This window comes from Miniopterus schreibersii (genome assembly GCF_964146895.1).
Source record: "Miniopterus schreibersii genome assembly, chromosome: 14".
NCBI lineage: Eukaryota > Metazoa > Chordata > Mammalia > Chiroptera > Miniopteridae > Miniopterus > Miniopterus schreibersii.
In genome coordinates, this window is record NC_138114.1 from 40,783,029 (window position 1) to 40,810,630 (window position 27,602).

The 27,602-nt window shown below is 56.4% G+C and overlaps 3 protein-coding genes across 13 annotated transcripts; 1 reads left to right on the forward strand and 2 right to left on the reverse strand.

Annotated features, from left to right (window-relative positions):
• Positions 1–20: 20 nt before the first annotated feature.
• On the reverse strand, positions 21–14,341 carry PSD (pleckstrin and Sec7 domain containing). Of its 3 annotated transcripts, XM_081158873.1 has the most exons (17): positions 14,227–14,341; positions 12,254–12,990; positions 11,872–11,974; positions 11,020–11,392; positions 9,834–10,274; positions 8,496–8,690; positions 8,251–8,331; positions 7,954–8,066; positions 7,751–7,809; positions 7,550–7,639; positions 3,996–4,039; positions 2,349–2,539; positions 2,192–2,262; positions 1,925–2,082; positions 1,612–1,756; positions 1,193–1,336; positions 21–826 (listed from the first exon to the last, which is right to left on the reverse strand). In XM_081158873.1, exons 2-17 carry the CDS (start codon positions 12,905–12,907, stop codon positions 596–598), a joined length of 3,093 nt encoding a protein of 1,030 aa, XP_081014999.1. In that variant the 5' UTR covers positions 12,908–12,990; positions 14,227–14,341; the 3' UTR covers positions 21–595. The 3 variants fall into 3 exon arrangements, with proteins under 3 accessions (XP_081014999.1, XP_081015000.1, XP_081015001.1); XM_081158874.1 differs by lacking the exon at positions 8,496–8,690; XM_081158875.1 differs by lacking the exon at positions 12,254–12,990 and having other exon boundaries at positions 14,227–14,335.
• A 985-nt stretch (positions 14,342–15,326) lies between these two features.
• On the forward strand, positions 15,327–18,936 carry FBXL15 (F-box and leucine rich repeat protein 15). 2 transcript variants are annotated; one of them, XM_081158885.1, is made up of 5 exons: positions 15,327–15,667; positions 16,759–16,976; positions 17,149–17,302; positions 17,632–18,137; positions 18,603–18,936. In XM_081158885.1, exons 2-5 carry the CDS (start codon positions 16,936–16,938, stop codon positions 18,790–18,792), a joined length of 891 nt encoding a protein of 296 aa, XP_081015011.1. In that variant the 5' UTR covers positions 15,327–15,667; positions 16,759–16,935; the 3' UTR covers positions 18,793–18,936. The 2 variants fall into 2 exon arrangements, with proteins under 2 accessions (XP_081015011.1, XP_081015010.1); XM_081158884.1 differs by having other exon boundaries at positions 15,569–15,671.
• Positions 18,937–19,045: 109 nt separating this feature from the next.
• Positions 19,046–26,223, reverse strand: CUEDC2 (CUE domain containing 2). 8 transcript variants are annotated; one of them, XM_081158879.1, is made up of 9 exons: positions 25,982–26,223; positions 20,912–20,998; positions 20,421–20,564; positions 20,268–20,329; positions 20,053–20,180; positions 19,787–19,969; positions 19,592–19,653; positions 19,455–19,515; positions 19,046–19,374 (listed from the first exon to the last, which is right to left on the reverse strand). In XM_081158879.1, exons 2-9 carry the CDS (start codon positions 20,983–20,985, stop codon positions 19,228–19,230), a joined length of 861 nt encoding a protein of 286 aa, XP_081015005.1. In that variant the 5' UTR covers positions 20,986–20,998; positions 25,982–26,223; the 3' UTR covers positions 19,046–19,227. The 8 variants fall into 8 exon arrangements, with proteins under 8 accessions (XP_081015005.1, XP_081015002.1, XP_081015009.1 ...); XM_081158876.1 differs by having other exon boundaries at positions 25,921–26,129; XM_081158883.1 differs by having other exon boundaries at positions 20,912–21,090; positions 25,982–26,113.
• Between the last annotated feature and the right edge of the window lie 1,379 nt (positions 26,224–27,602).

Sequence of the window (27,602 nt, forward strand, 5' to 3'; positions counted from 1 at the left end):
GCACTGGAGAGAAAAGGGGTCCGGCCAGCAAGTTCAGAGCAGTTTTAATGGGGGCGGAGGTGTATAAAGGGTGGGGCCCACTGAAGGAGGGAAAGCAAGGCCATGCTGTCCCCGGCCTGTGTACAGGGGCCTGGGCATGGACACCCTTCCTCCACCTCTGAAAAGAGAGAAGGTGAGCCCTCAGGGAGGAAGGAAAACCAGCTCACACCCAACTCCTGGCCTCTGTCTGAGCCAGGCCCCAGGATGGAGGACTGCTGGTGTCAGGGGTGGGGGTGGTCTCAGCAGAAAGCGGAAACGTTGTCAGGCCTCCCCCCCAAAAAAAATCAAAAGTCCAGGGGCCCTGGCCCCTCCTGCCCCAGCCCCCAGTACGAAAAAGTGCAAAACATTATCACAAAATGGGGTCTCAGAGGAGCCCTAAGCCTCAGCTCCTGAGGCCCATGCCCTAGCCCTGCGCTGCCCCGGACACCGCGTCCGGCGCGGTAGGGCCCTAGGCCAAAGGGCCCTCAGGGGTTGCCCGAGGCCGGCCCGGGCTCAGGCAGGGCCATGTCATGCAGGTGCCCAGTGGGCACCACCCCACCATACTCTCATCCCCAGCTCAGGGCTTCCTATGCCCACTGCCTGCCCCTACCCGAGGCTCTGAGCCATGACACAGAGCCCGGGGCTGGCTGGAGATACTGGGCTGCAGGGAGGAACCGGAGCGAGGTGGGGGGACTCCATCCTCCGTGCTTCCAGCCTGGGCCAGTGCTGCCTCTACCTCGTCCAGCTCTTCATTGCCAGCCTTCAGCTTGACCCGAAGCAGCGCTGCATATGTGCCATAGCGGGATTTCTGAGGCAGAGGGGCAGGGGCTGTGAGCCGACTCTCCACCCTCTGCCCATCCCACCCCATCTCTACCCCATCTGGACCAAGGAGGGACACCGAAGAAGGCTAGGAGATGGCAGGTTCTTGCCCATTTCTGAAGTCCCCAAGGACTGTGACACGATCCCCTGGTAGGTTGATGACCCTCTATGGGCTCTCAAGATTGCCAATTTTAACAGCCAATGTTTCTTGAGCCTTCAGAGAGTTGGGAAACTGAGCACTTGACAGACATCTCACTTCAATACCCTAGTGAGTACAGAAGTCAATAACCACTAGTCTGAGCCTATATTGGGACACAGAGGTCCTGCTAATGGAGATAGGTGCCCGGTAGCTCACCTCAAACTCCAGGTAGGCCTCCTTCTGCCGCTGCTCCTCGGCCTCCTTGCCACGGGCCTTCCTGCCCAGTAGGGCAGCCCTGTGCTCCCGCAACTCACTTGCCATGGCCTTCAACTTGGCCTCATGGGTCCGCACCTGCTCCTCCTAGAGGCCAGAGGAAGCACGGTCAGGGTTACTCTAGCATACACAGTGCCTTTGTGCAAGTTTATTTAAAAGGTGCCCCTTCCTTAGGATGAACAAAGTACTGTGTCTGGATTCACAGCTTGGCAAGTGGAACTCAGCCTCTACTTGCCCCACCCCACCCCCACCAGTGTCCTAGTGCAGTGGACATCTACATATCATGCCAGCAGCCTTGACTGTAGTTGGCCTGAGGCTGCCCTACTCCATCCCACTGGCCACGTGGACAGAGTTGGGACTACCTGGGAGAGGCGGGTGGCAGCGCTGGGCAGCAGAGGGCGGCTGAACTTTTTCTGGGAACTGACAGCAGCTGGGAAGGGGGGTGCAGAGAACATGGCAGCCACCACATTGATGCGAGTGATCCAGGACTGCATCTGCTCCAGGCTCCTGAGGAGATAGCACAGCAACTTGAGACCTGGGCCCAGGGCTCCTATTCAGGAGTGCTAGTCCTGGCTCAGGATGCGGCCTGAGAAGGAAAGAATCCAGGAACAAGGGAGGGGAGCAAGCTGGGAATGGAGAGAAGGGGTCTGGGATGGGCAAGAGGAAGACACTCACGGAGCCTGGAAGAGGAAGACCCGCCAGTCAGCTGTGCGTAGGTAGAAGACGTGGGGTCTCTTGCTGTAGTCGTTGGCACGAGTGGCCAACGCGTGGTGGATGCTGATGGCATTCTTAAGCTCTGCCTCCGATAGGGCCTTCCCAGGCTGGTACTCCTCCTGCGGGGGTGCCCATCTTGTCCTGGCCACAGTCCCAGCCTGGCCCGGCCCAGCCCAGCCACATTCCCCAGAACCAGATCAGCCCCCATCCCTTGGGCTGGCCCCGAACCTTCTGCAGGTAGAGGATCATGCCCTTGAGGATCCCGTGGAAACTCTTCCAGCCCCGCTTGCCCCGAGGTGCTGGGGGGAAGGAAGATAGGTCACGGGAGGACTGGGACAGGCCGACTCCCATCCATTCCCCCAGACCCTTCCACCAGGACACGTACTCTTCCTGCAGTCAGGGTCTGCGTGCACCTTTCGCACCAGGGCCCCATGCTTGTAGACGGTAGCCCCAGGCTCGGGAGTCAGGTCCAGGAAAGGGCTGGAGCCGCTGCCACTGCCCCCGCTGACCCTCTTGATGACCTTGGGGTTGGGGTCGGCCAACTCAGACAGAGAGCGTCTCAGCTCCTCCTCGTCTCTGCAGGTGTGATCACCTCATAGGGGGCTGGCCATGAAGCCATACACCCCCCCTTTCAATCCTGGCCCTTGCCCACCCAGGAAAGCCCTTCCAGTGTTTGTAGTGATGGAGGGTGGGGGAACTGCTACTCTCAAAGGGTGTGGCTCCCCTCAACCTGAAGCATCTGGAACCATGGCTCCCACCTCAGACCAGGTCTCCCCAGAGGGTAGCTGTGTCTCCCCACTCAGATCAGGGCTCCCTGAGGCAGCATGGCTTCTCCCTCAGATCAGAGCCCCAAGGGTAGGGCCGTGTCAGTCCCTTCCTCCCCTCACGTGTAACCAACCCCATCCTCTCCATTTCTGCACGCACACACACACACAAACCTCACACACAAACCTCACACCCTTCTCTACTAGGACAGACACATGTCTGACTCAGCTGGCTCAACCACACCCAGCACCAGCTCACAGCTTGTTGGCTAAGTGGTGGCAGACGCTGCTGCTTCTTAGTGGTCCCCTAGTACATCCCTCTCTGCAGGCTGTCAGATATCATCTGAAAAGTCTGATTCTGTCTGGTCACTCCACGCTCAAGAACCTGCAAGCTCCCTATTGCCTCGCACATGGAGCTATAATACATTTCTGCCAACATTCTCCTTCTTCCACTCTCCAATCAGGCCTGCCTCCTCTTGGTCTCTCCACCCCATACTCATTTCAGCCACCACATATTTGCCTCCCAAATATCAACTTCTCCCTTTCTCTTCCCAAACAAATGTTTCCCCTCTTTCAAGGCTTGCCCCCAAGTCCTAATCCTCCAAGAAGCTTTCCCTGACCTTTCTCTGCACCCCAATCCTGAGCTCTGCCACCTGAGGTCTCTCTCCCACCTACTGGGAGCTCCCAGCTAAACTGAGCAGTGACTGGACTCTCAGCAGATACCAGAAAATATGAGTGATTTATTGACTGTTTAGATGAGGACTCTATCATCAGACAAGGCTAAAATGGGACCTTCTCTCTCAGACTGGACTCTTCCAAGACTTACTCTGAGTCTCTGTTTCCACTGGGGCTGTAAGAGTGCACAATGTGGTTCCTTGTTCTGTAACACTTTGGGCTCCCTAGGACCCAAGAGGGGGCTTTCATGCTATTGCCCAAGGTCCTACCTCCAGAGACTTCTGCTTTCCCACAAGGGTTGCCAAGGGACCTCCCATTCTTTCCTTCTCCTCCCAGGCAAGCTGACAGTGGCCACTTACCTCAACCCAGCTTGTCATAACAACCCAGCTAGAGACAAGACACAGAACTCCAAGTCCAGGCAAGCATCTCCAAAGAAGGAAGTGAGGCCACTTCACTGCCTCTCATGCCTCACCCACTGCCCCGGCCCTACAGCCCCAAGACTCACAGGGCCCACCTCAGCTCTCTCCAGCTCTCCAGGCAGACCCTTCCCCACCCCCACATCCCCACCCCCACCGCACAGCCCCAGGACTCACATGGCCCATTGCAATTTTTCATTCTTGATGGAGCTGTACAAGGCCTGAGGAGGGAAAAACAAATCAGGGCAGTGTGGGTCAATCTTGGGGGAAGGTGCACTATGTACCCCGATGCCAGAGCTCAGAGCCCTCCCTCCCAACCTGGGGGAGAAGAGAGAACTGAGGGAGAGGGCAGCAGGGTGTAATTACCAAAAACATAGGCTCTGGAACAGAGTACTAGGACCGGGGCCCAGCTCTGCCACTTTAGCTGCATGACTTTAAGCAAGTATCCACAGGGAAGAACATAGTGCATATGACTGATGCACAATAAATGGCAACTGCTAATATTATCTTTACTGTTGTTATTGTTAAGAGATCATCCTGCTCAGATCCTAAGTGGGAGAAGCACAGCTCTGGAGGAAATGGAAAAGAGCATCCCAAGAAGCTCGCCTTTTCCCAAACCTGTGCCTTGGACCTGTTCCACAGGTTAAAACCACACAGAGCATATGGGGAAACTGAGTCCCGGGAATGGGAATTCACCGTCTCTTCTTTCCTTGGCTAGTGAGAACATATTCTGATGGCTCCCAACCCCAGGAGTTGAAACCTTCCCTCAACCCAGACTCCCCCACCAAGCCAAATGCCAGGGTGGTCCAGCCCCCAGCCCACTCCCACACTTCATGTTACTAGAGAGTGAACATTCGTTTAAAAGGCAGTTGTTTTAGCTTCCAAACTCTGCACACCCCAAACTCCCTGTGAATTCCTAAACTAGTCACTTTCTCTCAATATAGTTGGCCTGGAGGACCTGTTGGGGTCTTTGGGTGGTCAGAGGACAGAACAGGCTCCAGGAGTAGCGCAGGAGACCCCTCTTCTTGGGAGTGGCCTGCAACATGGGTCCACACTAGGGCCTCCCACTGTGGGGGTGCTTCTGACAGCCTGTCTGAGTGGGTGTGTCCCCAGCATGTGCCTGTTGGGCTAAGTGTGTGGTGTGATGCTGTCTGCGTGTGAGCTGGGTGCAGTGGTGACGTCGACACCTTCTCTGTGATGGGACACAGCCCACCCCCAACACACCAATACTTCTGACTCTCTCACTGCCCACCTCCATGCCAAACAGCCCACATGAGCACACCCTGTCCAGGGTTGAGTACACCCCACGGCATCCACCCTACACACGGCACAACCCAGGCTTAGGCACACATAGCTTCCCAGCACACACCCAACCCAAACCCAGCATAGCTTGGACTCTAAACCCTCACTCTCCAACTCTCTGGCCAGGACCCTGAAGTGGCCACCGATATCCAACCTGCCATCCCTGTCTCCAGCCTTCCAGTTCATCCCCTGCCCCTTTTGGCCCCCAATCACATCTTCCTTCCAAAGTTCTAAACCCCATCCGTGAGCGCCAAGTCACGCTCCCACCTAAAAGACCCAAAGGCCCTTTAGTTGGAGATGCCCACCTTGAGCGGCGGGTCTGTGCTCTTCCTCCTCCAGTCTTTGCCCACCCCTGGCTACCCCTGGGCGCCAACCCTGCTGGGCTCCCCCCTCATTCCCACCGATGTCCCCTTCTGCTCGTGCTGCCTCAGGTGCCTCCCTCCAGCCGCCCCCTCAGCCGCGCCGCCCTGGCAACCCCCGCGGTCGCCCCCCAGCATGGCGTGGGCCACAGCCCCAACGCCCTCACCGCCTTTTTCTTCTTGCGGCTCTGCAGGCGGCTGACCACCAGGTCGGTGTAGAGCACCGGCTTGAGGCTGCGCGAGCGCTGCGGCCAGCCGTAGCACAAGGTCTCGGCGCCGCGGTGGGTGCGCCCGTAGCGCACGGAGCACAGCGAGCGCGAGCGCAGCCGCCCGGCGCTGCTGTGGATGCTGTTGACGCCGATCATGCTGGCGGGGCCGGCGCGCCGCGGCCCCGGGCCATACCCCCGCCCGCCCTCGGCCCGAGCGGCCCGCGGACGGCTCCCCCGACAGCCGGCGCGCGGGCCCGGCCCGGCTCCCGCGGACGCAGGACCGCGCGGCGCCGGCGATGTCGGCTCTGCAGCTCTGCGAGCGGGAGGGGGCGCCGACAGCCAGGGGAGGGCGAGGGCTGGGGCGGGGACCGCGCAAAATGGAGGCGTCGGACTGAGAGGGTGGCCCCCCCAGCGGCGCGCCGCCACGGGGGAGGGGCCGAGGGAGGCCAGTGAGGAGCACCTGCGCCGGGGCGGGGTGCTCTAGGGGCGGTGGGGGAGGCGCTGGGAGCCCCTAAGCCCGGGGCTGTGAAGGTGGGCGGACCCTGGAGGGTCTAGAGCTCCCTCCTTGCTCGTCGGGACTGGGAAGGAAGGGGGCGGTGAGGAGAGAGGTCGGAATGCCTCCTGGAGGCCCTTTTTTACTGATCTGCCATGAAGCCAGACGGCAGCGCAGGACAGAGGCAGCCCTGGAATCGCACTGGCCTCACCCAACTCACCGACTCGCAGATAACCTCAAACGCCCTTGTGTGTACCCCAACTCAAGTTCACACTCCCCAGTTTAGACACACACCTCAACTAACCAGATGCACCAATTCACATTCACCCCAACTCATGGGCACTACAAATTCAGATGCACACCTCGAAATTTAGTCATTAACTCACAAGCATGCACCCTCTACTCACGGCCACATGTCATAAATCGGGGTCAATTCATAGATGTACACCCCAACCACATAGCACACAACCTACGCCCCAACTCAGACACACACTCTAAATCATAAGCACCAAAGCACAAACATACCCCAAATCAGACAAAACCCATTGCTTCACCGATACCCGAAATCATACATATACAACTCAACTCAAGCATACCCCCAATTCCCAATGGATACCCCCACTCAGATACGTTCCCAAACTCAGAAATCCAAAACAGCCCAAGTTCACAGACAAACCCAAGGACACACCTATGCAGACACATTTATGCGGTGGCCCAGAGACCCTTGCCAAATCTGGGGGTTTCAAGTGAGCCCAGGCCTCCCTGGGTGAAACTTCACTGGAGGAGTGAACCCACGGACTGGATGCCCCTCCGCCTCCCATCCTACCAGCCCCAGGGGAACTAACCCCGCAAGAGGCCTGGGCTCTGGGCTGCCCACCAAGGAACCAGAAGCACCGTATCTAGTTCCAGTTGGCGCTAACTCTCCGCCAGAGCTTGGAAAGGCCTTTGTCCCTCTCAGGCCCCACTGCCTCCTGTGGGATGGCCTTTGTGACTGTAAACTCTGGGGCAGGGGAGTGGCGGCGGAAGAGGGAAGCGGTATGCCTGTGTGCCTCCCGCGCCACGCAGGGACCCTTCCCATCTTCAGTGGACACAGGATGAAGACAAATGCAGGGTCCAGGGCCGCCACATCACGCGGTTTTCAGAGCCGCCTCCCCTCCCCCCGCGCAATGCGCGGCCGGGACTACACGTCAGTGCGCATGTCCCGGAGAGCCTGCCAGTGAGGCTCGGGGGAAGGGGCGGGACCCAGGCCGAGTCGCCCGAGCCCAGGTCCCGGGGCAGGGGCCCTCACCTCACCTCACCTTCCGCCGACGCCAGCCAACAGTTCCCTTGTCCCTCCCCTCCAGCTACCTGTGCCCGCCCGCCCCCCACCTTGAGCAGCTCCCTGGGGAAGTCGCCGCCTTCGTTGAGGCCCTCCAGGTTCCCGATGAAGTCTCCGCAGGTCATGCGCTTTCCGATGTTCTAAGGGAGGGAACAGAGGACTGTGAACCTGGGTGACCCTGGGCCTTCTGGGCCTTGAAGTCTCTGGACAGGGTCTATTTTCTGGGCTCCTTCCCGCCAGACCGCACTCACGTGGCCATGGAGATCGGTGTTCAGTAGCATGAGGGCGCAGGTCAGCGTGTGTGCGCCGTCTAGGGTAGAGTTGACATTCAGCCTCCGCCACCTCCCAGGGACTCTTACTCATTCCTGCACACATACTCATGCACCTATGCACACACACAGTGCCCATCTGCCTCAGTGCCCAGCCGGGAAAGCCCTGCCCCTGGCCTCCTCACCCTCTGAGGACAGAGCTCCAGGATTGCACTGGAAGTATCTCTGGGAGAAGTGGGCCAGCACGCGCTCCCGTTCCTGGGTCTCACCCATTAAGGCCAGCTCCTTCAGAAACACCCTGGGGAGGAGGGAAGGAGCATGTCACCCCCACCCAAGGTCCCCTTACCAGGTAGCCCTGGCTCTTGGGAAGGGTGATGTCAGGGCAGCTTAGGGGAGGTGCAGGAGCTCAGAGGGGGCATAGCTGAGGCCCTGCACACCAGGCCTGGAGAGCTGGGGCTGCCCTCAGAGGGCTCAACACCCACCTGAGAGCTTGGTCCAGAGTCATGCCCGTGAAGACAAAGAACTTGAGGTACTCTCCAGCCACAAGTTTGCTGAAGTCATTGCTGTGGGCAGGGCAGAGAGACAGGTAGAATCTCAAGGGGAGTGGGAAGGGGCCAGGTGGGGGTTACCTAGAAGCCTGGGGGCATTAGATAGAGGGGATGTGGAGGTGCTGCCCACAGGATGCATCCCTCTTCCCCCCTTCTCATTCCCAGCCCAGTGGCTTTACTTCTTGCCCAGGTGCCGGGCCACATCAGCCTTCCTGAAGCCGTCTAGTCGGTATAGCCTCTTAGCTAGGCGCTGCGCAGCCTCCAGGTCTGCTTTTTGCCCATTAGACAAGGTGTCCGTGCTTCCCAGAGCTAGCCGCTCTGTGCTGTCCAGCTCTGAGTCTGAGTCAGATATCAGCTGGCTCAAGGGTGGTTCGCTGCCAGGGTAGAACACCAGCTCAGAGGTAGGGCAGGCTCTCAGGGGCCATCCAGATCCTTCCTCTGCCTCCAGACCAGATGGCAGAGAAGGGGAGACTGGGACATGGGGAAGACATTTTCTTTTCCCCAGAGGGGATTGTACAGGTTCCCTCCATCATTACCGCCTCTCTCTGGAAGTTCTGCCTCAAGTCTAACCCACATCCATTTTGCTGCTGTGGGAATTCTGGCTGCTTCCCCAAAGCTCCCTAAGTTTGCTGTTACACATAGATTCCCTATCACCACACTGGTCCTACTCAGAACAGTCTTCTATCTCTAAGAATATGGGTAAGGGTAGCATAGATAAGCTGTCAGGGAGGAACAGTAGATGGTGAAAGATTTGAGGGCAACAGAGACAACTTCCCCCTCCTATGTCTTTCCTCCTCCCACCTTTTAAGGAGAGGAGACTCCTCCTTGGTCCTTCTATACACAAAGAAGTAGGTTCTGGGATAGAGGGGACTGTGGGTCAAAGTGCTCCCCCTCATCTCCTGTCTCCTCCTCTCCTTCCCTTCCCACCCCAGCTGCTCTACTTGCAAAGCCACCTGTCACCCAGAGACAGAGGCCGGAAACTCCTGGTTGCTAGGCAACCCTGTATCCCTGGCCACCCCCTCCTGTTGCCATGGCTTCCATGACTGAGAGGGTAGCTGGCAGAGGGGAGAGCAGAAAGGTTAGACTGATGAATGGACTTCCTGGAGAAGGGTGAGAGACTCCTGATTGGAGGGGGAGGTGGCAATGGGAGAGGCTGATGGCTGCATCTTTGGGAGAAGCCTCCAGGCTGGATGGGCGCGTAAGGTCACAAGAATTCTAGGCAGGTTCCAGGCTCTGTCTGGGGAGGGAAGGGCCCTCCTGGAGGGCATCCTTCAATTCTGAATCATGGTTTCTCGAGTCACCGGATCTGAGACCAAGGGGGAGGGCTGTAAGGGGCTCCCCCTCCCAGTCAATGGAAAGGCCTCCAAGTGGGAAAACAGGGCATCTGCATTCCCTAACCACCCCTATCAGGGGTCAGAAATATAAACTACATCTTCACACTTAGGCTCTGTCCCTTGGAACAGCTGTTCCTAGAGCTCTGGTGGCCTTAGGTCTGAGAAACCAAAGGAATCACTCACCTGCCTAGGGGTGCTGTCCCCAGCCCAAAGCTGTCCTCTGAGCGGCAGGGACTAGGGGGCTCCCTCCCTGAGGCCTGCTTGGCTGCAGCCTCTGCCTCTTCTTCTTCCCCTCTCTGTGTCCAAGGCCCATCAGCAGCAGAGCTTGTACCAGAATCCAGTTCAAGAGGGGCAAGTGGGGCAGGAGCAGGGGGATCAGGCCGGGGGGTGGGCGATTGGGGAGGCAGCTCAAAGGTAAAGAAAGGGCTCTGGGTTGGGCCAGGTGAGGCCAGGGCCTCCAGTGAGGCAAGGCTGGTGTAGGAGGTGCCCTTGGCCCGGTGTGACTCCAAGATGGCTTCGAACACACAACTGAAAGAGTCAGGCCCATCAGCCGAGGGGCTGATCCCAGGTAGAAAGGGCACAGGTGACTTGAGAGGCCCCAGGTGAGGCATCCGGGTGCCTGTCCTGCAGGGGCAGGGAAAATCTCTGATCAGGGACCTATAGGACAACTCTCAGGTAGCATTTCATTGAACTTTCATGCTAACTCTATGGAGGGGATTATCATCTCCTTTCACAGTCCCCCAACCCCCTTAAAAAGCCATTTGGATAGGGGCACCCCACCACAGGTTCTCCAAGCTATTCAGGGCCCTGGGGCACACCATCCCTATGCACCCCCAGCACCCAATCCCCTCCTTCTCTCCCCCCTGCTAATCTCCCTTTCTCCTCCGCCTCCCTGATCCTCTCCTCTCCTGCCATCCCATTTCTATTTCTGGCAACATCTCAGAAGAAGATGAGGCTCCAAGCTGCAGTGGGGTGTGAGACGGAGAGGAAAGCCCCCACACCCACACTCCCCACTGTCCACCAAGATCCAGGATCTGGGTTGATGCTCCCACACCCCCAGGCTTCATTCTGGCCTCTGGCATCTCCTCAGCCCCTTTCTTCACTAGAACCCCTTTCCTCCTCTATCCTGGCTGCCCCCCTCCTCCCGGGTTCTTGCTGATTCCCCCCACATCCCCAGTACTCTGCCAGGCCTCAGGGATCTGTTCAGAATCTCCTGCCACACTGCCCTGTTGGCACCACCAGCTTGGTCCTTGCGCACCCCCCCAGCCCGTCTCTGTTCTAGTCCCTTTACCCCAGCTCTGCCTTGGGCCCGTGGGAGGGAAAAATCTGCTTTCCTCCCCCCTCCCCCTCCCTACCCCCCCCCACTCACCGGGCGCCCTCAGAGGCCTCAAACACCTCATCATCAGCATCCTCTTCCCCACCTGCCTCATCCTCGGCCTCCTCCTCGTCCTCGCCGCCGCTGCTCAGGCCCGGACGGAGGCCGAGGCCCGGGCAGGGCCGGGGGGCAGGCAGGCGGACAGAGCCAGGCAGGCCCTCGGAGCTGGGCTGACTCTCGATGGCCGAGTCAGCCTCCTCCCGCTCAGCCAGAACTTCATCGATGTTGGTCTCTCGGTAGCACCTCAGGGGCACCGTGTCCAGGTCGGTCTCGGAGTACTTGGCTGCCTGCCCCACAGCCACCCCAGAGCCCTGCCCTGAACCCACCCCAGGTGGAGATGGGGGGGCCTGCTCTGGGGGCTTAGCACCTGCAGTATGCACAGGCATCGGGTCAGGAGGTTATCCAGGCCAGCTTCCTGTCCTGACTCTGTTCTAGAAAGGAACTCAGCCCCACTGTCTCACATTGGCAAGAAATTCTTTCGCTCTCTAGCCACCATTCCTGCTACAAACTCAGCCTGGTACCGGTGGGGCTCATTTCAAATCAAGTTCTTGTCAGACAATTTTGAGGGGCCTGAGGAGATCAGTCTCTTTTCTACTCCAAGGACTGATCCTTGATATCCTGCCATCCCCTCCTTCCACCACCTAGCTTGCTGCAGGTGCCCAACCCAGCCACCACCCCCTAACCCCTCCATCCTAACACAGGTGGAAGGATATAGGCCTGAAGAAGCATTATCTGACTCAGGAGCCCAGGAAAGGGTTAGGGGAGGTTTAAAGGAAGGCTTCCTCCTATGCCTCAGCTGCTGTGGAGGACCTGTCCTGTTCCCCTTGCTTTAGCCCCAGGCCTTACCTGAGCTGGGGGGTGCCAAGGAGCCATAGAAGAATTCCCATTTGGCTCGAGCGATCCTCTGGGCATGAGAGGAGACTTCCCGGGGTGAGGACCAGGTGTCCCCCTAAGCCAAGGAGGGAGAGATAGACACAAACACCCAGAGATAAAGCCAGATATGCAAAGACAAGAGGACATGGGATAGAAGCACAAAGAAAAACACACAGGGACAGAGATGGAGGTGCAGAGACAGAGGGACAAGCACAGAGGACAAGAGAGAGACAGGCTTAGAATAGGATTGAAGGATTCAATGAATAACCCATGGGGCCAAAACTGCCACGGATTCAAGTCTTGCCCCCTTCACTGGGACTCTGGGATTCCAGGGAGACCAAGGGAGGTCGCATACCTGGTTCAGGAGTCCAGTGTCAGCAGGTCCTCGGAATAGTGTGGCCAGGTGCTCAGAGGGCCCCCCCAGCCCATTGGGAAGAGAGGAATAAAGGCCATCTGCCCCAACCTGAGGTTGGGCTGGTGGCCCCTGTAAAAGGCCCTGGCCGCCAGGCAGAGCTGAGCCTCCTCCGGCTGGGAGTGGGTCTGAAGTGGATGCTTCCAGCCGCAACTTCCGGTTGGAGCCAGGCCCAGGAGCTGGAGTGGGCCTGGGAGGAGAGACTCCACCCAGGTCCCAGCTCCGACTCAAGCCTCCGGGAGCAGGTAGCCCATTCAGTGGCCTCACGCTGGCCTTCTCCACAAAGCGGAATATGACCACGGAGCTCCGGGCCCCTGGTGGAGGCTGCCCAGTGGGTGAAGAGGGTGCCCAGGGTGAGGGAGCAACACGGGGTGAAGGGGAGCCACGCAGGGGTGTACAGGGTGCTGTCACACGTCCCAGTTCCCGGCCTTGGGGACCTGGACCTGCCACTCGCCGTAGCAGGGAGCCTGTGCTGCCATACATGCTGGCTGGGGGACTCTGGGGCACTGGGCCTTCTGGGAGCCATCGGCGTGGGCATCGTGGTGGGGAGATGGCACAGTCGCCTTCTGAGCAGAAGCGCATGGCACCCTGGGCCATGCTGGGGCCGGGGGTCAGGCTGGGGGGGCAGGGATGGCGAGGCCAGGCGGGGAGTGAGGGGGCAGCATGCTCTTCAGACAGGCCTGCAAGAGAGGAAGGGGAGCAGGGGGTGAACTGCCAGGGAGTTGGATGGGCAGGAGAAACAGGGAGGGAAAAGCTGTCTGGGGCCACTGAGCACCAGGGGCTTGGGCCAACCTGGGAATATGGCATCACTGATCCCTCCCCTAGGGGTGATCAGGCCTCCTGCTTAGGCTACTTCCATGGAGGCCTGAGGAGAAAAGATTGTTTCCCCCAAAAGGCGACTGGATTCTCTCCTTCAACCTGGGGACCCTGAGTATCACCTTGGGAAGAGAGAGGAAGCTATTTCAGAAGCTGAGTGAGCCCAGAGTCCCTGTGGCATTTTGGAGCTACTTCTGGTGGGGGGGAGGGGAAAGCAGGCGCCCCACCCTCTGGACCAGGAGTGTCAGCCAGCCATCACTATCATGCAGCCATGAGTGCCCACAGTTCCTCTTATGGAGGCCCCAATTCAGGCCCCCTGGAAGGAGAGGAAAGAAGAATTGGAGAAGGAGGATTATATAGGGACCATAAGGAGCTGAGAGGCATAGGGTGAAGGGGAGGGAAAAGGTCTGAACAGAAGCTGCTACCCCTAATACATACGTGATGAATGGGAAAGGGACATTTTTGTCCTTAATACAGGTACACACACTCATGCATACACACATACTTAAGGACAAATAAGTCAATATATAGTTAAACACATTAATAGGCTACACCTTCCAGCACACACAGATACAGGCACACATACACATTGCTCAAAGACACACCCTCACATACTCTACAGTCATAACAAATATGTGTGTAATGGAAAGGCACATTCTTGTTTTACACACACACTGTCATCAAACAGGAACACACAAAGAGATACCCAAATATACACACAGGGACCATCATTCTCCAATGCTCACAGACACACAGGCATATCAGATACAGAGACCTACCGATCACAATTGCACACAAATACAGATACACACTCACACCGTACTTAAGCAGGGACACACACCCTCTCTCCCAACCCCCACCAGTCACTGGTCTCTGGAGGGGGAGGCTGCACCAGACCCCTCTCTTTCCTTTCTCCCCCCAAGGGTGACAGATCTCGTCCAGCCCAGGAGGGACCATACAGGGGTAAAGGGGCCTCTGGTGGCAATGCAGAGTAGAGGCAGAGGTCAGGAGCAGCAACCCTGCTTGTCAGGTTCCTGAAGCTCAATTGAGGCCCAGCAAATCCCCAGTGCAGCCCGGACTCCAGCCGCCTCAGTACTTACCGCAGCTGGCCTGGAGCTGGGGCCGAGGAGAGGGAGGGTAGAGGCTGGGCCCAGCTCAGCTGTGAAGGCAGCGCGGCTCCCGCTTGCTCCCGCTTTCTCCAGGCCCGCCCGCCTCTCAGTCCCTCCTCCTCCCCCCCTACGCGTGGCTCCGGCGGAGCTAATCCCACCCCACCCCCACAACCCCCGCCTTCTCCCAGGGCGCTGAGCCCGGGAGGTTGCCCGCCCCTCTCGCTGTTAGTTCTTAGGGCCCCGCTGGGTCTCCCGCCAACCTGAGACCCGCCCCTGACGAGGGGGTGGGCATATGGAACCCCTGGTTCTCTTCCCCAACCCTCACGTGTCCCACCCCAATCGTGTCCACGTTCCTCCCGCCCACTGCCCCCTGAGCCACACGCAGGACCCAGCTTCACACGCGTGTCCCACTCCAGACCCCACTCGTGTACCTAGGAGGTTGCCACATGACCTGTTACATGCCACACGCGTTCCCGCCCCCACGAGAACGCGGCGGCGCCAAGCACACGGTATGGGTGTAGACCGGACCCGCCCCTAAATCCAGGAGACCATCAATTTATGGAAGAGAGACTTAGGGTACACAGTCTCAAACCCTCCCGGGTTCTGAGTCTCGGACCCAGGAGACACAACCCTGACCATTCGCCCGGGATGCAGTAGGAGGGATATTAACCAGACTTCAGGAAGACTTCCTTGATGCCCGAGTTAGGTGGCCGTCTAAGGGTAAGAGGTTAGACGGGATGACGGCGGGGCTGAAGGTAGTGGGGGACAGGCAACCCTTGTGCCCTTGGCCAAGGTAAAAGGAGACCCATCTATTTTTAAGGAAGCGCCGCTAGAATTACTATGGCAACTGCTCTTCTAGGGAAAGCCAGGGTAGGCAGGTGGTGACCACGGAAGGAGGAAGGGGTCTGTTTGGGTGGTCGGGGGCCGCGAGGACGTGCGAGGCGGGGACGCGCGGGGCTCACCGCGGGGAGGGGCGGCGCCGGCTCCGCGTGGTGCTGAAGGGGACAGCGCCGGATTTGTCGCACTGCGCAGGCGCAGAGGCGCTAACAAAGCGGGGAGCGGGAGAAGGCGCGCGGCCGGAGGTGCTGCGCGCCCACGAGCCTCTATCTTAGCAGAGGTGGATCCTTCCAGCTGTCCCCTCCCCAAGCAGGCTGAGGAAGAAGAAGCAAGTCCCTCACCCAAGCTGATCCTCTTTGGTCCTTCCCCGCTGCTGGCTTCTCTCTTCTCGCTGCTTTGGGAGATGAAGGGATGTGGAAAGAATTCTGGGAAACCCAGGATGCTTTAGTTCTCTATCCTGACTCGCTTGACCCTGGACAAGGCGCTTCCTCCCCAGGGCCTTTGTCTCTTGTTTACAGTGGAATGACAGCACAGACCTGCCCACCTTGCAGAGGTGCCCGAATAATGGATGGGAAGCAGTTTTCGTTATAAAGAGGCAGGTGAATCTGTTGCACCGAGAGGGCAACCCTGCTGGGGGGGGGGGGCAGCGTTCAGACACCGGCAGCTCTCGGAGTCCTTTACACTTTTACCACCAGTGGGTGATGGGGAAAGCACTGCTCCAGGGGGGTTCCCCGGAGTGGACCCTGGAACTAAGACCTGGGAATGTGGGGATGTGGTGAGAGGGTGGCCCAGAGTCTGGGCCCAGAGCTCAAGGGCGTCACTGCGCTAGGGCAGCTCAGACCCGGACTCCACAGAGAAACCCTCAGGCCAACCCGAGAAGCAGTATTCCTGGCGGGCTGAGCTGAGCTGAGCACGCATTTTTCTCAGGACTCTAGAGCTCCTAGGGAAAGAAAGGGACTCGCGGCTGGAGATGTAGTCTTTATATATATATATCTTTATTGGTTTTAGGGAGAGGGAGAGAGAGAGGAAGGGAGAGGGGGAGATAGAAACATCAACGATGAGAGAGTTGTCATTGATCGGCTGCCTCCTGCACACCCCCGACTGGAGATCAAGCCCGCAACCCCGGGCATATGCCCTGACCGGGAATCGAACCTCCCTTGATCTCCTGGATCCTAGGTCCATGCTCAACCGCTGGGCGTGGCTAGACGTAACATTCTTAATGCGCCCTACATCTCTCCCCCAAGGTGTAAACCCGTTCCAAATTGTCCGGGAGTGGAAGGGGTTGGATAGCTCTGTACTTCACAATTAACCAGGAATGGGAGGCTTGGGCAAGTTTGTTTGATGGAAGAAAAATTCTAGCTTCGCCCATTCAATTCATTCAACAATTATCGAGCACCTACTACTTGCCAGACAGTAAGAGCCTAGTTTCTTCCCATTTTTCAAAGTCCCTAAAAGCGACAGAAGGCAGAAGGCAAGCCCAGAACCTTGGAGTTCTGGCTCCGCCCCTTCTGCGTTTTGGCCTTGCTTGCTCCTCCCATCACACTTCTCTAAGAACCATGCACTGGCCCAAGACAATAAAAGAAGCCAGTCTCTGCTGCATCATTGCCTTCTTTAGACTCGGATCTCGAGCCCTGTAGCGGAGAAGGCGAGATCTAACGTTACAACACCGGTCTGTTCTGTCTTCAGTAGCCGCAGTTTCGGGATCCTTCCGGAACGCTTTCAGATAGGCTCCTCAGTGAGACGGCACTCGATTGAATCGGTCTGTCACTACAGCCCAAGAAGGCGGGTTCACCGCAGCAGCTCCAAAGCCAAAGCGAGAAGACCGTACTGCGCACGCGCAGTAGACAGCCGAAGGAGCCACAGATGGAGCCGTCCGGAGGGGAGCAAGAGCCCGGAATCGTCAGGTACCTAGCACCCGAGGGGCCGAGAGAGTGAGGAAGGACCTGGGGGAGGGGAGTTGACCCGGGACCCGGCCTGGAGGCCAATCCTAGGAGCCAGGGCGCAGGAGCATAACGGAGGAGGACTCGCAGGTAACAGCGGTCCGGGGACACCGCTGCCAACGCCCTTTACCCATAGGCTCCTGGACCTGCCTTGGGAAGACGTGCTGCTCCCACACGTCCTGAGCCGGGTTCCCCTGTGCCAGCTGCTCCAGCTGCAGCGCGTCAGCCGTGCCTTTCGGGCCCTAGTGCAGCTGCACCTGGCCGGGCTGCGCTGCTTTGACGCTGCTCAGGTGAGCCGGAGGCGGGAGCCCTGCTCGGGTCTCGGTGCCGCCGCCCCCCCCGCCCCGCCTCCAGCCCAGCCCCCAGTCCCTCTGTTTACGGTTCCGGACTTTCTTGCCCTTCCTGGAATGCCGGGGGAACGATCCACCAAGCGGGAAGTACTCTCAAAGGGCGAGTACTGGGTATCAACTCAGAGTGCGCGTGGGGTCTCTCCTGGGAGGGCAGGTGGCAAGCCCCAGAGGGCAGGCTACTGCCAGGAATGAACTCATCTGGGGCGGATAGACAGCGCCCGCCCCGTCCCCAGCACCAGCTGAGAGTCGAGGTGCCTCCCCGCCCGCAGGTTGGTCCGCAGATCCCGCGGGCTGCATTGGTCTGGCTGCTGCGGGACGCCGAGAGGCTGCAGGAGCTGGCGCTGGCACCTTGTCACGAATGGCTGTCGGACGAGGATCTGGTGCCGGTGCTGGCGCGGAATCCGCAGCTGCGGAGTGTGGCGCTGGCCGGCTGCGGACAACTGAGCCGCCGCACGCTGGGAGCGCTGGCCGAGGGCTGCCCCCGCCTGCAGCGCTTATCCCTTGCGCATTGTGACTGGGTAGACGGGCTGGCGTTGCGCGGTCTCGCGGACCGCTGTCCGGCCCTTGAGGAGCTGGACCTCACCGCCTGCCGTCAGCTCAAGGATGAGGCCATCGTGTACCTGGCGCAGAGACGCGGCGCAGGGCTCCGCAGCCTCTCTCTGGCGGTCAACGCCAATGTGGGGGATGTTGCGGTCCAGGAATTGGCTCGGAACTGCCCGGAACTCGAGCACCTTGACCTAACTGGCTGCCTCCGCGTCGGAAGTGACGGTGTCAGGTGCATGGGCCTGGGGCTGGTGGGATGGGAGGAGGGCAAGCACTTAGCCTCTGGGGGTAGGGGTAGACAGTAGTCAAAGATAGAACTGGGGTTTCTGGATATTCCTGCTACCACAGCACCCTCATTCTGAACAGGAAAGGCCTCTAGGATTGCCTAGACCAGAGAGCCCACAGTTTAGAAACTTTGTTGAACCAGTATTTATTTACACATTGGCAGTTTTCACCTAGTCAGGTTCCTGGCTTTTCTTCAACCAGAGGTGCTGAGGAGCAGTAACGCTTTTAAGAGACAGGAAGTCTCCGGTTCACTGGAGGCATTAAGCATATGACCCCGATCCAGACCCCTTCCCTTGTGTATAGAAGAAAAAAGTATGCCCCAAGATAGTGAGATACATAGGGGCTCTGCTGGCTTCCCCCACTATGGGTGTAGGGGTTTCACGCCCTCAGCCTCACTCCACTCATCCCTCAGGACTTTGGCGGAATACTGCCCAGCGCTGCGTTCACTCCGAGTGCGGCACTGCCACCATGTGGCTGAGCCCAGCCTGAGCCGCTTGCGGAAGCGCGGTGTGGACATCGACGTGGAACCGCCGCTGCATCAGGCCCTGGTGCTGCTGCAGGACATGGCAGGCTTTGCACCCTTTGTCAACCTGCAAGTCTGACCCACCCACTGATGGGGCACAGCTGGACTGTGTGTCCGGGCCTGACTATGAACTGTAGGAAATTGGACTATGGGGGCCTCTAGTAAGAGGACAATGTCCTACCCCACTCTGGAGCTTCAAATAAAGTTTTTTACCCCCTCCTGCCTGGCGCTGCCCTGTTGGAGAAAGGGGATGTGAGGTTGGAAGAGAAGGTCAGGCAGACACAGTCCCCCAGCACCCCAGTTCTGGGGCATAAATGACCAGAATACACTCATCTTCTTGGGGCCACCTTTACTGTGCCCATGGGCAGCTCCAAGAGGTTAACATGGTGGGGCAAGGAGGTAAGAGAAGATGTAGAGAAGGGGTCAGGATTAGGATGGGCCCTCTGGTGGTGTAGGGCTCCTGCATCCCTCTGGGATCTGATCTAGAAGGCTCTAGCAGAATCTGGCGAATGCCTCAGTGGAAGCGGTATTTTCTGGCTGGCTTGAGGTTGATGTATGTAGCCTTCATCTCCTCGGCCTCAGGGTTCCGCACATCTTTGAATCGCTCCCCCTTGGTGCTCACTACCTGGTTGTCGATGTATCGGATCAGCTTCTTGGGGGCCTGTCAGGCAATTAGTGAATAGCAGAAGCCAGGAGACAGTCCCACCCATTCCACACCCCTGGCAGCCCCAACTCTCTCACCTCCTTGGGAGCCATGGGCCTGTGAATCTTCTGATCCTCTGCGCTATCCACCATCATATACCTGCGGAAAACTGGCTGGTTGAAGCTCCTGCCACCCTGGGAAAACCCTTTAAGAGCCCAGCCCAACCCAGACTCACTTCTGCAGGATGAAGGACTTCAGCTCATCCTTTTGGGGGCCTCTGAGGCGCCTGGGCAAGTCCTACAGAGGGGAAAGCCTCTTACTAGGTCACCAGTAAGAGAAGCATATGGTGATAGGACAGGGGTGGGGGCTTTACACTAAGGTGCAATGTAGCTGGGGCTACATGGGTTAGGGGGCATACAGCAGAGGATACCTGGTTGGGGCTATCCCAGGCTGGAGGCCCCTCCTCCTTCCCCTCTACCAGCATCTGCACAGCTTCTTCCAAGTCCCCCCGAGCTTTGGCCAGGACCCACTGGGCCTGCTCCACCGAACAGGTAGGGAACACCTCCAGGAGTACATCCACCCCTGGCAGCAGCTCCTCCTCAGCACTGGCTGCCTGTGGGCATAAATGTTGACAAAAGGCAGTACTTCCTCCTTTTCTGTCCCCTAGCTCCCTCATTAGTACCCTCCTCTACCAACCTCATCTTGGGTGTCCCCAGTAGCAGGAGAAGCCCTAGTCTCTTCTTTGAGCTTCTGAGGTCGCTGCAGGGGCTCTGGAGAGATGGGCACCTGACACTGGACCTCAGACTTCTGTGGTTGCAGGTTCTCTTAAAGAGGCAGAGAGAGCGCCAGGTTTGCCAGAGCTTTGAGGATGAGGGTTATAAACCATCCAAGTGCCTGATCCCCAGACTCACCTTTGTTCCTGGCACCACTCAACTGCCCTGAGAGCTTCTGCATCATGTCCCCTACTGTACCCCTGAAAAAACAAGGAGGATGGTAAGAAGACAACTCTGCCCACCCTCCACAATCAGCTAGCACCCCTCCTCTTGGTCCCACGCAGGCCCCACCTTGGGATGTGGGCAAAGCCAGGCACATAGGCCTCCATCATCTCAGTGAAGGCCTCCATATCAAAGTTCTCATCTGACGGGCCTGAGGGGCCCAAATCCTCCAGGACCCCGAGAACATAGGAGAAGATGACCTCATCCAAGCCGCTGCAAGAAGGGGACAGGACAAGCAGTGGGTAAAACATTGGATACTTCCAGCATTCCCATCTAGCCTAAGGCTCCAGCCCTTGCCTTCATGGTGTCCATGAGCCAGACCTCAAGCCTTAAGGTCAGAGACTATTCCACCCTCCCTTAGAGCTTTGGTTTCCCATTTGTCCAACAATGGTGACGGACAGGATAAGAAGGCCATACAGCAAATCATAATCAGCCCTCCCCCACCTCCGGAATAGGGCTGAGTGATCCCATCCCAGTCTTTCCATTGGCCATGGCCCAGATACTGCCAGGCAGCTCCAACCCTAGCCCTAGCGTGATCCTTCTAGGAGAGCTGCTTCTACCTGAGGTCAGCCTCTGGGAGGTGCGTCTGGACAAAGGCAAGGAGGGCTGCACTGACAATCCTCTCCAGCTCCATTCTCTCTCCTCTTCTGAAGGGACACAGATGTAGGTTTATCAGGCCCTCTCCTGCCTGCCCCTACCCACTAGGCCCAGGGGCGGTCAGCTCCTCCCTCCTGCCCTGCTGTGGAAACCATTTGTTAATGTTGCTCATAGCTTCCAGCTCTCCAGCCCTCCCTCACTCCCTCAAGCAGAGCCATAGCCATTTCCCTGCCCATCTCTCCACCTCCTCCAGCCTGAGACAGGGCAGGGTACTGTGTTAGGAGAAGGCTTCCAAAGTGACAGTTCTCCTCACCCCTCCCTCTGACCTCTCTCCATCTCTCCCCCCCCCATTCCCCAGCAGCAGGCACAGACCCTCTAGTAAGAAGCCAAGGTCTTGAGGTCACATGCCTTCTGGTTGAGGAATCCTATCACTGAGAGGGCCACTTACCCCCAAGTCTAACCACAAGGGGCCCATTGTCCAGCCCCCTAAGGAGCAGGCTTAAGGACACAATCCTCCCCACCCCCCAAGAATGGCCACCCACGTTCTGGCACAAAGGGGCTTTTCTGGCTCCAGGGCCTAGATAGAAGGGGTAGTCTTCCATGAATTCTCTTCCTGACTAATCCTTGCCCTTCTAGTAGCTTGGGACTATCTACAAAGGACTTTCCATCTTCCTTTCAAAGGCCTATGGAGCCCTAAAGATCTACCTCTCCAACCTCCCCATTCCTTCCTCACTCCCTCCACTCCCACCTGACCAGCCTCCTTGCTGTTCTTCAAACTTGCTGGGCTTCTTCCTATCTCCTCCAGATATCCACATGGCTCATTCCCTCACCTCCTCCAGGGCTCTGCTCAAATGTTGCCTCTTCAGAGAAACACTCCCTGACTAACCTACCAAAATAAGTATTCCTCATACTCCCTAATCCCTTACCCTGCTTTATTTTCTATATAGCTTTTATTACATCGTAATGTTATTTTGTGTTTATTTGCCTATTGTCTGTCCTCCCCATAGAATGTAAGTTCCAAGAAGAGGGAGGAGGGAGGACTTTGTCTTATTCATTGGTATAACCCCAACACCTAGAAAAAGGCCTGCACATAGTACGTGCTCAATAAATACTTATTTACTTATTTCATTCCCACCTACATATGTCTCCCAAGTCTGTATTTGGGAGTCAGGAACACATAGATGGTAATGAATGGCTCCAGACCCATAGGTCCAAATGTCAGCTCTCTGTCCCACTCAGAAGACTCAGAGGCACCTTAAATTCTACCTACTCCAAACTCACTATATTCTTCCAATATACATTCCCTCTCCAAATATGCACCTTCTCCTGTTTCACCAGCTGATACAAACACTCATTCACTCAGTTGCCAACCCTGAAACTTGGGGATTACCCTTGATTTCTCCCTCTCTCAACCCCACCTGCTGCACTCAATCAATACCAAGTCCTGTCCATTCTACTCCCTTATTCGTCTCCATTCTATCCACTTCTCCCCAAGTTGTCTGGCTTCTGCTCCAATATCTCTACCAACATTTCTTAGGCTAGGTCATTAGTTACTTTTTCAGATTTTGCTCTAATTAGATTGAACCATATGAGCTTGCCAATATTGCTTGATTTTGATTTACAAAGTAAAAAGAAAGGGTGTGGTTCAGCGGTTAAGCATCGACCTAGGATCTAGGAGATGGAGGTTTGATTCCCGGTCAGGGCACTTGCCTAGGTTGTGGGCTCGATTCCCAGTCTGGGGTGTGCAGGAGGCAGCCGATCAATGACAACTCTCTCATCATTGATGTTTCTATCTCTTCCTCTCCCTTCCTCTCTCTGAAACCAATAAAGATATATTAAAAAAAAAAAAAAAATTTAATTAAAAAAAAAAAAAAAGGATGTGTGCCCTTCCAAACAGTATCAATGTTGGTTTCTAAGGCATCACACTCTCCTGTTTTCCTTCTACCTCTCTGGCCATTTCTTCCCAGAGTCCTCTCTCTGCTCCCCTGTAAATGTGACAGCAAAGCTCAGGCTCAAAGTTGTTCCTCCTTTTTTCTCACTCTGTACCCTCTCTCTCTGGAAGATCTCATCTGGGCCCACATCTTTATGTACCAACTCCATGTCACAAATTCCCAAATGTCCAATCCTCTAGACCAGTATCTTCTGTGGCACACCCAAGTCTTTTACTCCTCCAAAGCTGTCTTCAGTAAATGCATGTCCACACACCGGGCTGTTCCTGTCACAAGCGTGGGAATTATCTTTGACAACCTTTCCAGATCCAATCAGTCACCAAGCCCTGACAATGTATCTCTCAACACATCTACTCTGCATTTCTACTTCCACTCTGCTCCCTCTCTTAACTGCAAGAGCTTCCTCACATTTCTCCCCACTACCATCTTTCACCCAATAACCTATTCTCCACAAAAATCAGTTGTGTGACCATTACAAAAAAATGTTTTTCCTGCTTGAAATCTATCAGTGACTTCCCACTTCCCTTCAGATAAATCCAGATTCTTTTTGTGGCCTTTGATTCAGGGCCATACCCCTGCCTACCTCTCTCTAGCCTCACTATGCACCACACCCTCCCGGGATCGCACTCATGTCCACTCTGGCTTTCTTTCAACTTGCCAACACTCAAGCTCTTTGGTGGCAAAAGCCTTTCTATGAACTGTCTCCTCTACCTAGGCAACCTTCCACCTCCACCCCTTCACTTGACTAATTCCTTCAGGTCTCAGTTTAAAATTCCCTTCCTCAAGGGATGTTGTCCCTTACCCTCTAGAACTGGTTTGGGTCCCTCTATATACACTCTCATTGCAGACTGCCTTTTCCTCACTTAGCAGCACCTTTCACAGCTACTTGGGAAATGTTTAATGTTTCTTCCAATTGTTTCATGAGGACAGGGACTACACTTATTCATCAATGTACACTCAGTATGTCCTGTGAACTAGATACTCAATAAATAGTTACTGCCCGCTTTACAGGTGAAGAAAAGGAAGCTCAGTGAGTTCAATTACTTGCCCAAAGTCACCTGGCTTAACTGTGGTAGTCAAGACTTAATTTCAGGTCACCTAGTTAAGTGTATAATCTAGGGGCTACTCTGGGGATAGGAGGATAACAAGACTTCTCAGTGGGTTGAGACAGGCCTACCATCTATGATCAGTTTCCTGGTCCCGAGTGTAACATAGAGTTGCTATGACAGCACAGGGGTCACTTTGGACAGCAGGACTGAGAAGCCCTAGCCTAAGGGGGATGCCTACCCATTGCTCCAGACCTTAGCATGGGCCCTGGGAAGGAGCAGAATTTCTCAGACCAGGCATACCAGATCACCTCATGCAGCTCCCCCAAGAGGTCAGCCACCTTCAGAGACCACATCTACCATGGGTTACATCAAATCATGGCTGCTGTCAGTTGCCTGGCAACCTCTGCAGGGACAAATGCCCATGGATGCTGAATGAAAGCCCAATTTCTAGGGAAGAAGTTTTAAGGAATGTGCCTGATGCCTCTAGGTTTCTAACCAAGGTCTGAGGGCCAAGGAGTTGTTATTGGGAAACTCCTCAGCATGCCCAATGTCTTCCTCCTCTGAACTTTCGGACTAACTTGTCTCCTAAGGAAACATCCTCCCTCCTCCTGTTCTTGAGCTGCCTAAACTCTACCTAGCCTTCAAAGTTTGCACTTCTTTCTTTCACCCTTCTCCATCCCCCTAGCCTTCCTCACTTCTTTCCTGCCCAGAGGCTTCTCCTAACATTTCTCTCCACAGTCCCTGGGAAGTTGCAGCCTGGGCAGCCAGCATTCTCCAGGGTAAGAACATGATTTCCATAAGATTTTTCAAATTCTGGATGTAGCCCACAGAAACCCATTACTCCTGGGGGCTCTAAATCAAGACTCTCTGGTTAATGGCAAAAATGAAATGTGGCTCTTGTCCTGCCATGAGTCCTATTTAAACACCTTTGATAATAGTAATAATAGTTAGCATTTACTGACTGCTTACAATAAGCTAGGGATTGCTCTATGCACTTTACATGTATTAATTTACCTAATCCTTACAATAACCCTAAAACATAGATACCAATATTATCATTTTCTCCCATTTTACCCAAAAGGAAATAGGGAACTGACAAGTTAAGTAACTTGTCCATGGTCACACAGCGAGCAGATTTATACCCAGGCAATATGGCTCCAGAACCCTCACTGTTGTAAATCCTCCTCCCCTGCTGGGCGGGCCCTCTTGCCTACCTCACAATCTTTGCTCACACCATTCTCCCCACTTATAACATCTCCCTCTGCCTCTCGTTGTGCAGGATTCATTTCCTCCCAGCAGCCAACCCTGAAGGCCCCGTCCTCACTGCCCCCAGCTGGCCTGAGAGCATCCCCAGAACCAGGCACAGGCCTGGGCTCTCCAGATGATCCATACAGACCCTCTGGGCAAACAGCCTGGGAGGAGTACCTGGGGGAAGGAGTACAGTTCCCTTTGGGTGGGGAGGTGCTCAAGGTGGAGGGAGAACAGAAGGCCATGTGGTAACCAGTGTGGAAGAAATCCTGTGGCACTCAGAGGGTCTAGTATGGAGGTATTCACTGCTTTCCCAGCACCTATGAAGCCCGGCCCTGGGGCCCTAGTTCCCTAAGGCAGGTTCTAGAGGACATCATTGTCCCCTCACCCCGATTCAGGTCTTAAAGGCGCCAAGGGCACTGATGGGTACAAGATATTCCGGCATCCAAAGTCAGGCGGGAACACAAACGGATGGAGGGGGCAGCACAGGAAGTGGGACCGCAATGATGGCCGACCCCTGAAGCAGGAGCTCCCTAAACTGGCTAGCGGGGTACCCGAAAGGGTCCAGAATCGTGGGCCCGAGAGCATGGGGATGCGGTTGCGGCCCTGCGGGGACACGTGACGAGGGAGGCCTGAGCAAGCTGGGGTGTGCCTTGATACAGGCCAGGGCGAGAATCAGAAACGGGGGCCCGGGGGGTACCATGGGGGAACACACAGGATAGGTACCCTGGGTCAACGCTCTCTGCGCCTCTCCTCGCCCCGGGCTGGCGGCTGGAGGGGAAATCACCTGCTCCGTCGGGCGGCGCCGGCGACTTCTCCCGCGCGGTGCAGCTCTCATCCCCAGCCCCACCAACGAGATCAAAGGCGGGGCCCAGAGCGGCTCGCATCCAGAAGCTCCGCGGTAACCATTTTTGAGAAGGGCAGATGCCCACACGTGGGCGTGGCTTCTGCTCCCATTTTCCTTTGTGTCAGGGCTTTGGCGGGGCTCCCGCAGCGGCCATTTTTGTTGCGGGGAGGAAGGAGTGGAACTTGGAGGTCCGGCCAGTGGGTGGAGTCGCAATACTATCCAGTGTCTTCCCATTCGTCTCCTGTCTTCGCCGCAAAGTCTCCGCCTTCAAATTCTATAGCTTTTTCCTGCTCTCCTTGTCTCTCCTGCCCTTCCACAGAACCGTGACCCCTTCCCAAATCCCAGTGCCTCTTCCCCTTCGTGTACAGTCCTGATTCAAGGCCTGTCATCCAATCCACTCAGGTGCTGACTTCCCCACCCTATCTGTCCCCTTAGCATTCCCTTAACAGAGATGTCTCCCCAAGACTAGGGTAGGTTTACAGGGTCTGGGTCTTAGGACCGCAGAGCCGGGCTGGATTAGGGAGTGGGGGTGGAAAGAAAGTGTTCTGGGTGAGAATCGACCTGAGCTCAGATCCTGGACGCACTGCAGGCCATTCTTACCGCCAGTGCCTTCACTCCCGTGTTGGCAGGGCTTCTCATTTAAGACAGGACATCTGAACTCCAGGACCCAGCAAGGCCTCAGCTTCCTCTTTCTGTTCCTGCTGCCTCAGCTTCCTGGTGCTACCCTGTGGGGAAGCCCACAGCCATCTCCTTCCCAAAACCCCCCCAGTGGGTCATGAGGGAAAGAGTTCCCCTCAAGAATGAGTTCACCCATCCCCAAACAGCAAGGATGATCCCCTTTTCAGGGCTAGTCCCCTTGAAGGATGCTGAGGACCCAGAGACTGTCCCTGCCCTCAGGAGTCACAGTCCAAAGTAGAAAGTCCTGTCCTCTCCTCTCTCCTAAGGACTTGAGGCAGTACCAAAACATGGAGAAAAGGGAGATCACTGCTCCCTCTTCCAGCCTTGTTTCTCACTGTAGCTCCCACTACCCACCAGGGTCCCCTAGCCTCAAAAACAGCAAGATGTTGACTGCTGGAGAGAGGGGGCAGAAAAGGGGAGGGAGGGAAGAGGGAGCACATTTGGCATCGCGTCTCCCATAAAAGCACTGCCGCTGCTAGTCTGGCGCTACTGGGGTTAATGAGGGGCGTGGTAACAGCCACTTTCAACTCTGGCCAGACAGGCCCCTGGGAAGGGGATGACTGGTAGCTCCACCAGCCCCAGGCCTCTGCCAGCCTCTACAGACTGACCATTCCTCCCCTTTCCCAATCCTTCAACCTCCTTGCTGCACCCCCACCCCCATTGCTCAATACTGATGATGACTTTTCTCTCCCTACCACCCCTATTACAGGAACTGCCTGGTTTCCTCAGCAGAAGTGTCCCTAGTTTTGGCCCAAGACCCCTACAGCCATTCCTGACACTGTGCCTTTTCCCCTCCCCGTCGCCTCTTTTTTTTTTTTTTTTTTTTTAAGGCAGTTGGATGTAACTAGATATCATCAGAAAGAACTTCCTGAGTTTTCAGGGA

Excerpts from the sequence above, each read along its gene's own strand:
- PSD (XM_081158873.1), bottom strand. The coding sequence starts at position 12,907 with ATGGCCCAGGGTGCCATGCGCTTCTGCTCAGAAGGCGACTGTGCCATC. Across the intron at positions 10,275-11,019 it reads GAGGCCTCTGAGGGCGCCCG|GACAGGCACCCGGATGCCTC; the intron begins GTGAGTGGGGGG and ends CTGCCCCTGCAG. Across the intron at positions 827-1,192 it reads AGGCCTACCTGGAGTTTGAG|AAATCCCGCTATGGCACATA; the intron begins GTGAGCTACCGG and ends CCTCTGCCTCAG.
- FBXL15 (XM_081158885.1), top strand. The coding sequence starts at position 16,936 with ATGGAGCCGTCCGGAGGGGAGCAAGAGCCCGGAATCGTCAG. Across the intron at positions 16,977-17,148 it reads CAAGAGCCCGGAATCGTCAG|GCTCCTGGACCTGCCTTGGG; the intron begins GTACCTAGCACC and ends CTTTACCCATAG. Across the intron at positions 18,138-18,602 it reads GTCGGAAGTGACGGTGTCAG|GACTTTGGCGGAATACTGCC; the intron begins GTGCATGGGCCT and ends CTCATCCCTCAG.
- CUEDC2 (XM_081158876.1), bottom strand. The coding sequence starts at position 26,081 with ATGCGAGCCGCTCTGGGCCCCGCCTTTGATCTCGTTGGTGGGGCTGGG. Across the intron at positions 19,970-20,052 it reads CTGGGGACACCCAAGATGAG|GCAGCCAGTGCTGAGGAGGA; the intron begins GTTGGTAGAGGA and ends TTATGCCCACAG. Across the intron at positions 19,375-19,454 it reads GGCCCATGGCTCCCAAGGAG|GCCCCCAAGAAGCTGATCCG; the intron begins GTGAGAGAGTTG and ends ATTGCCTGACAG.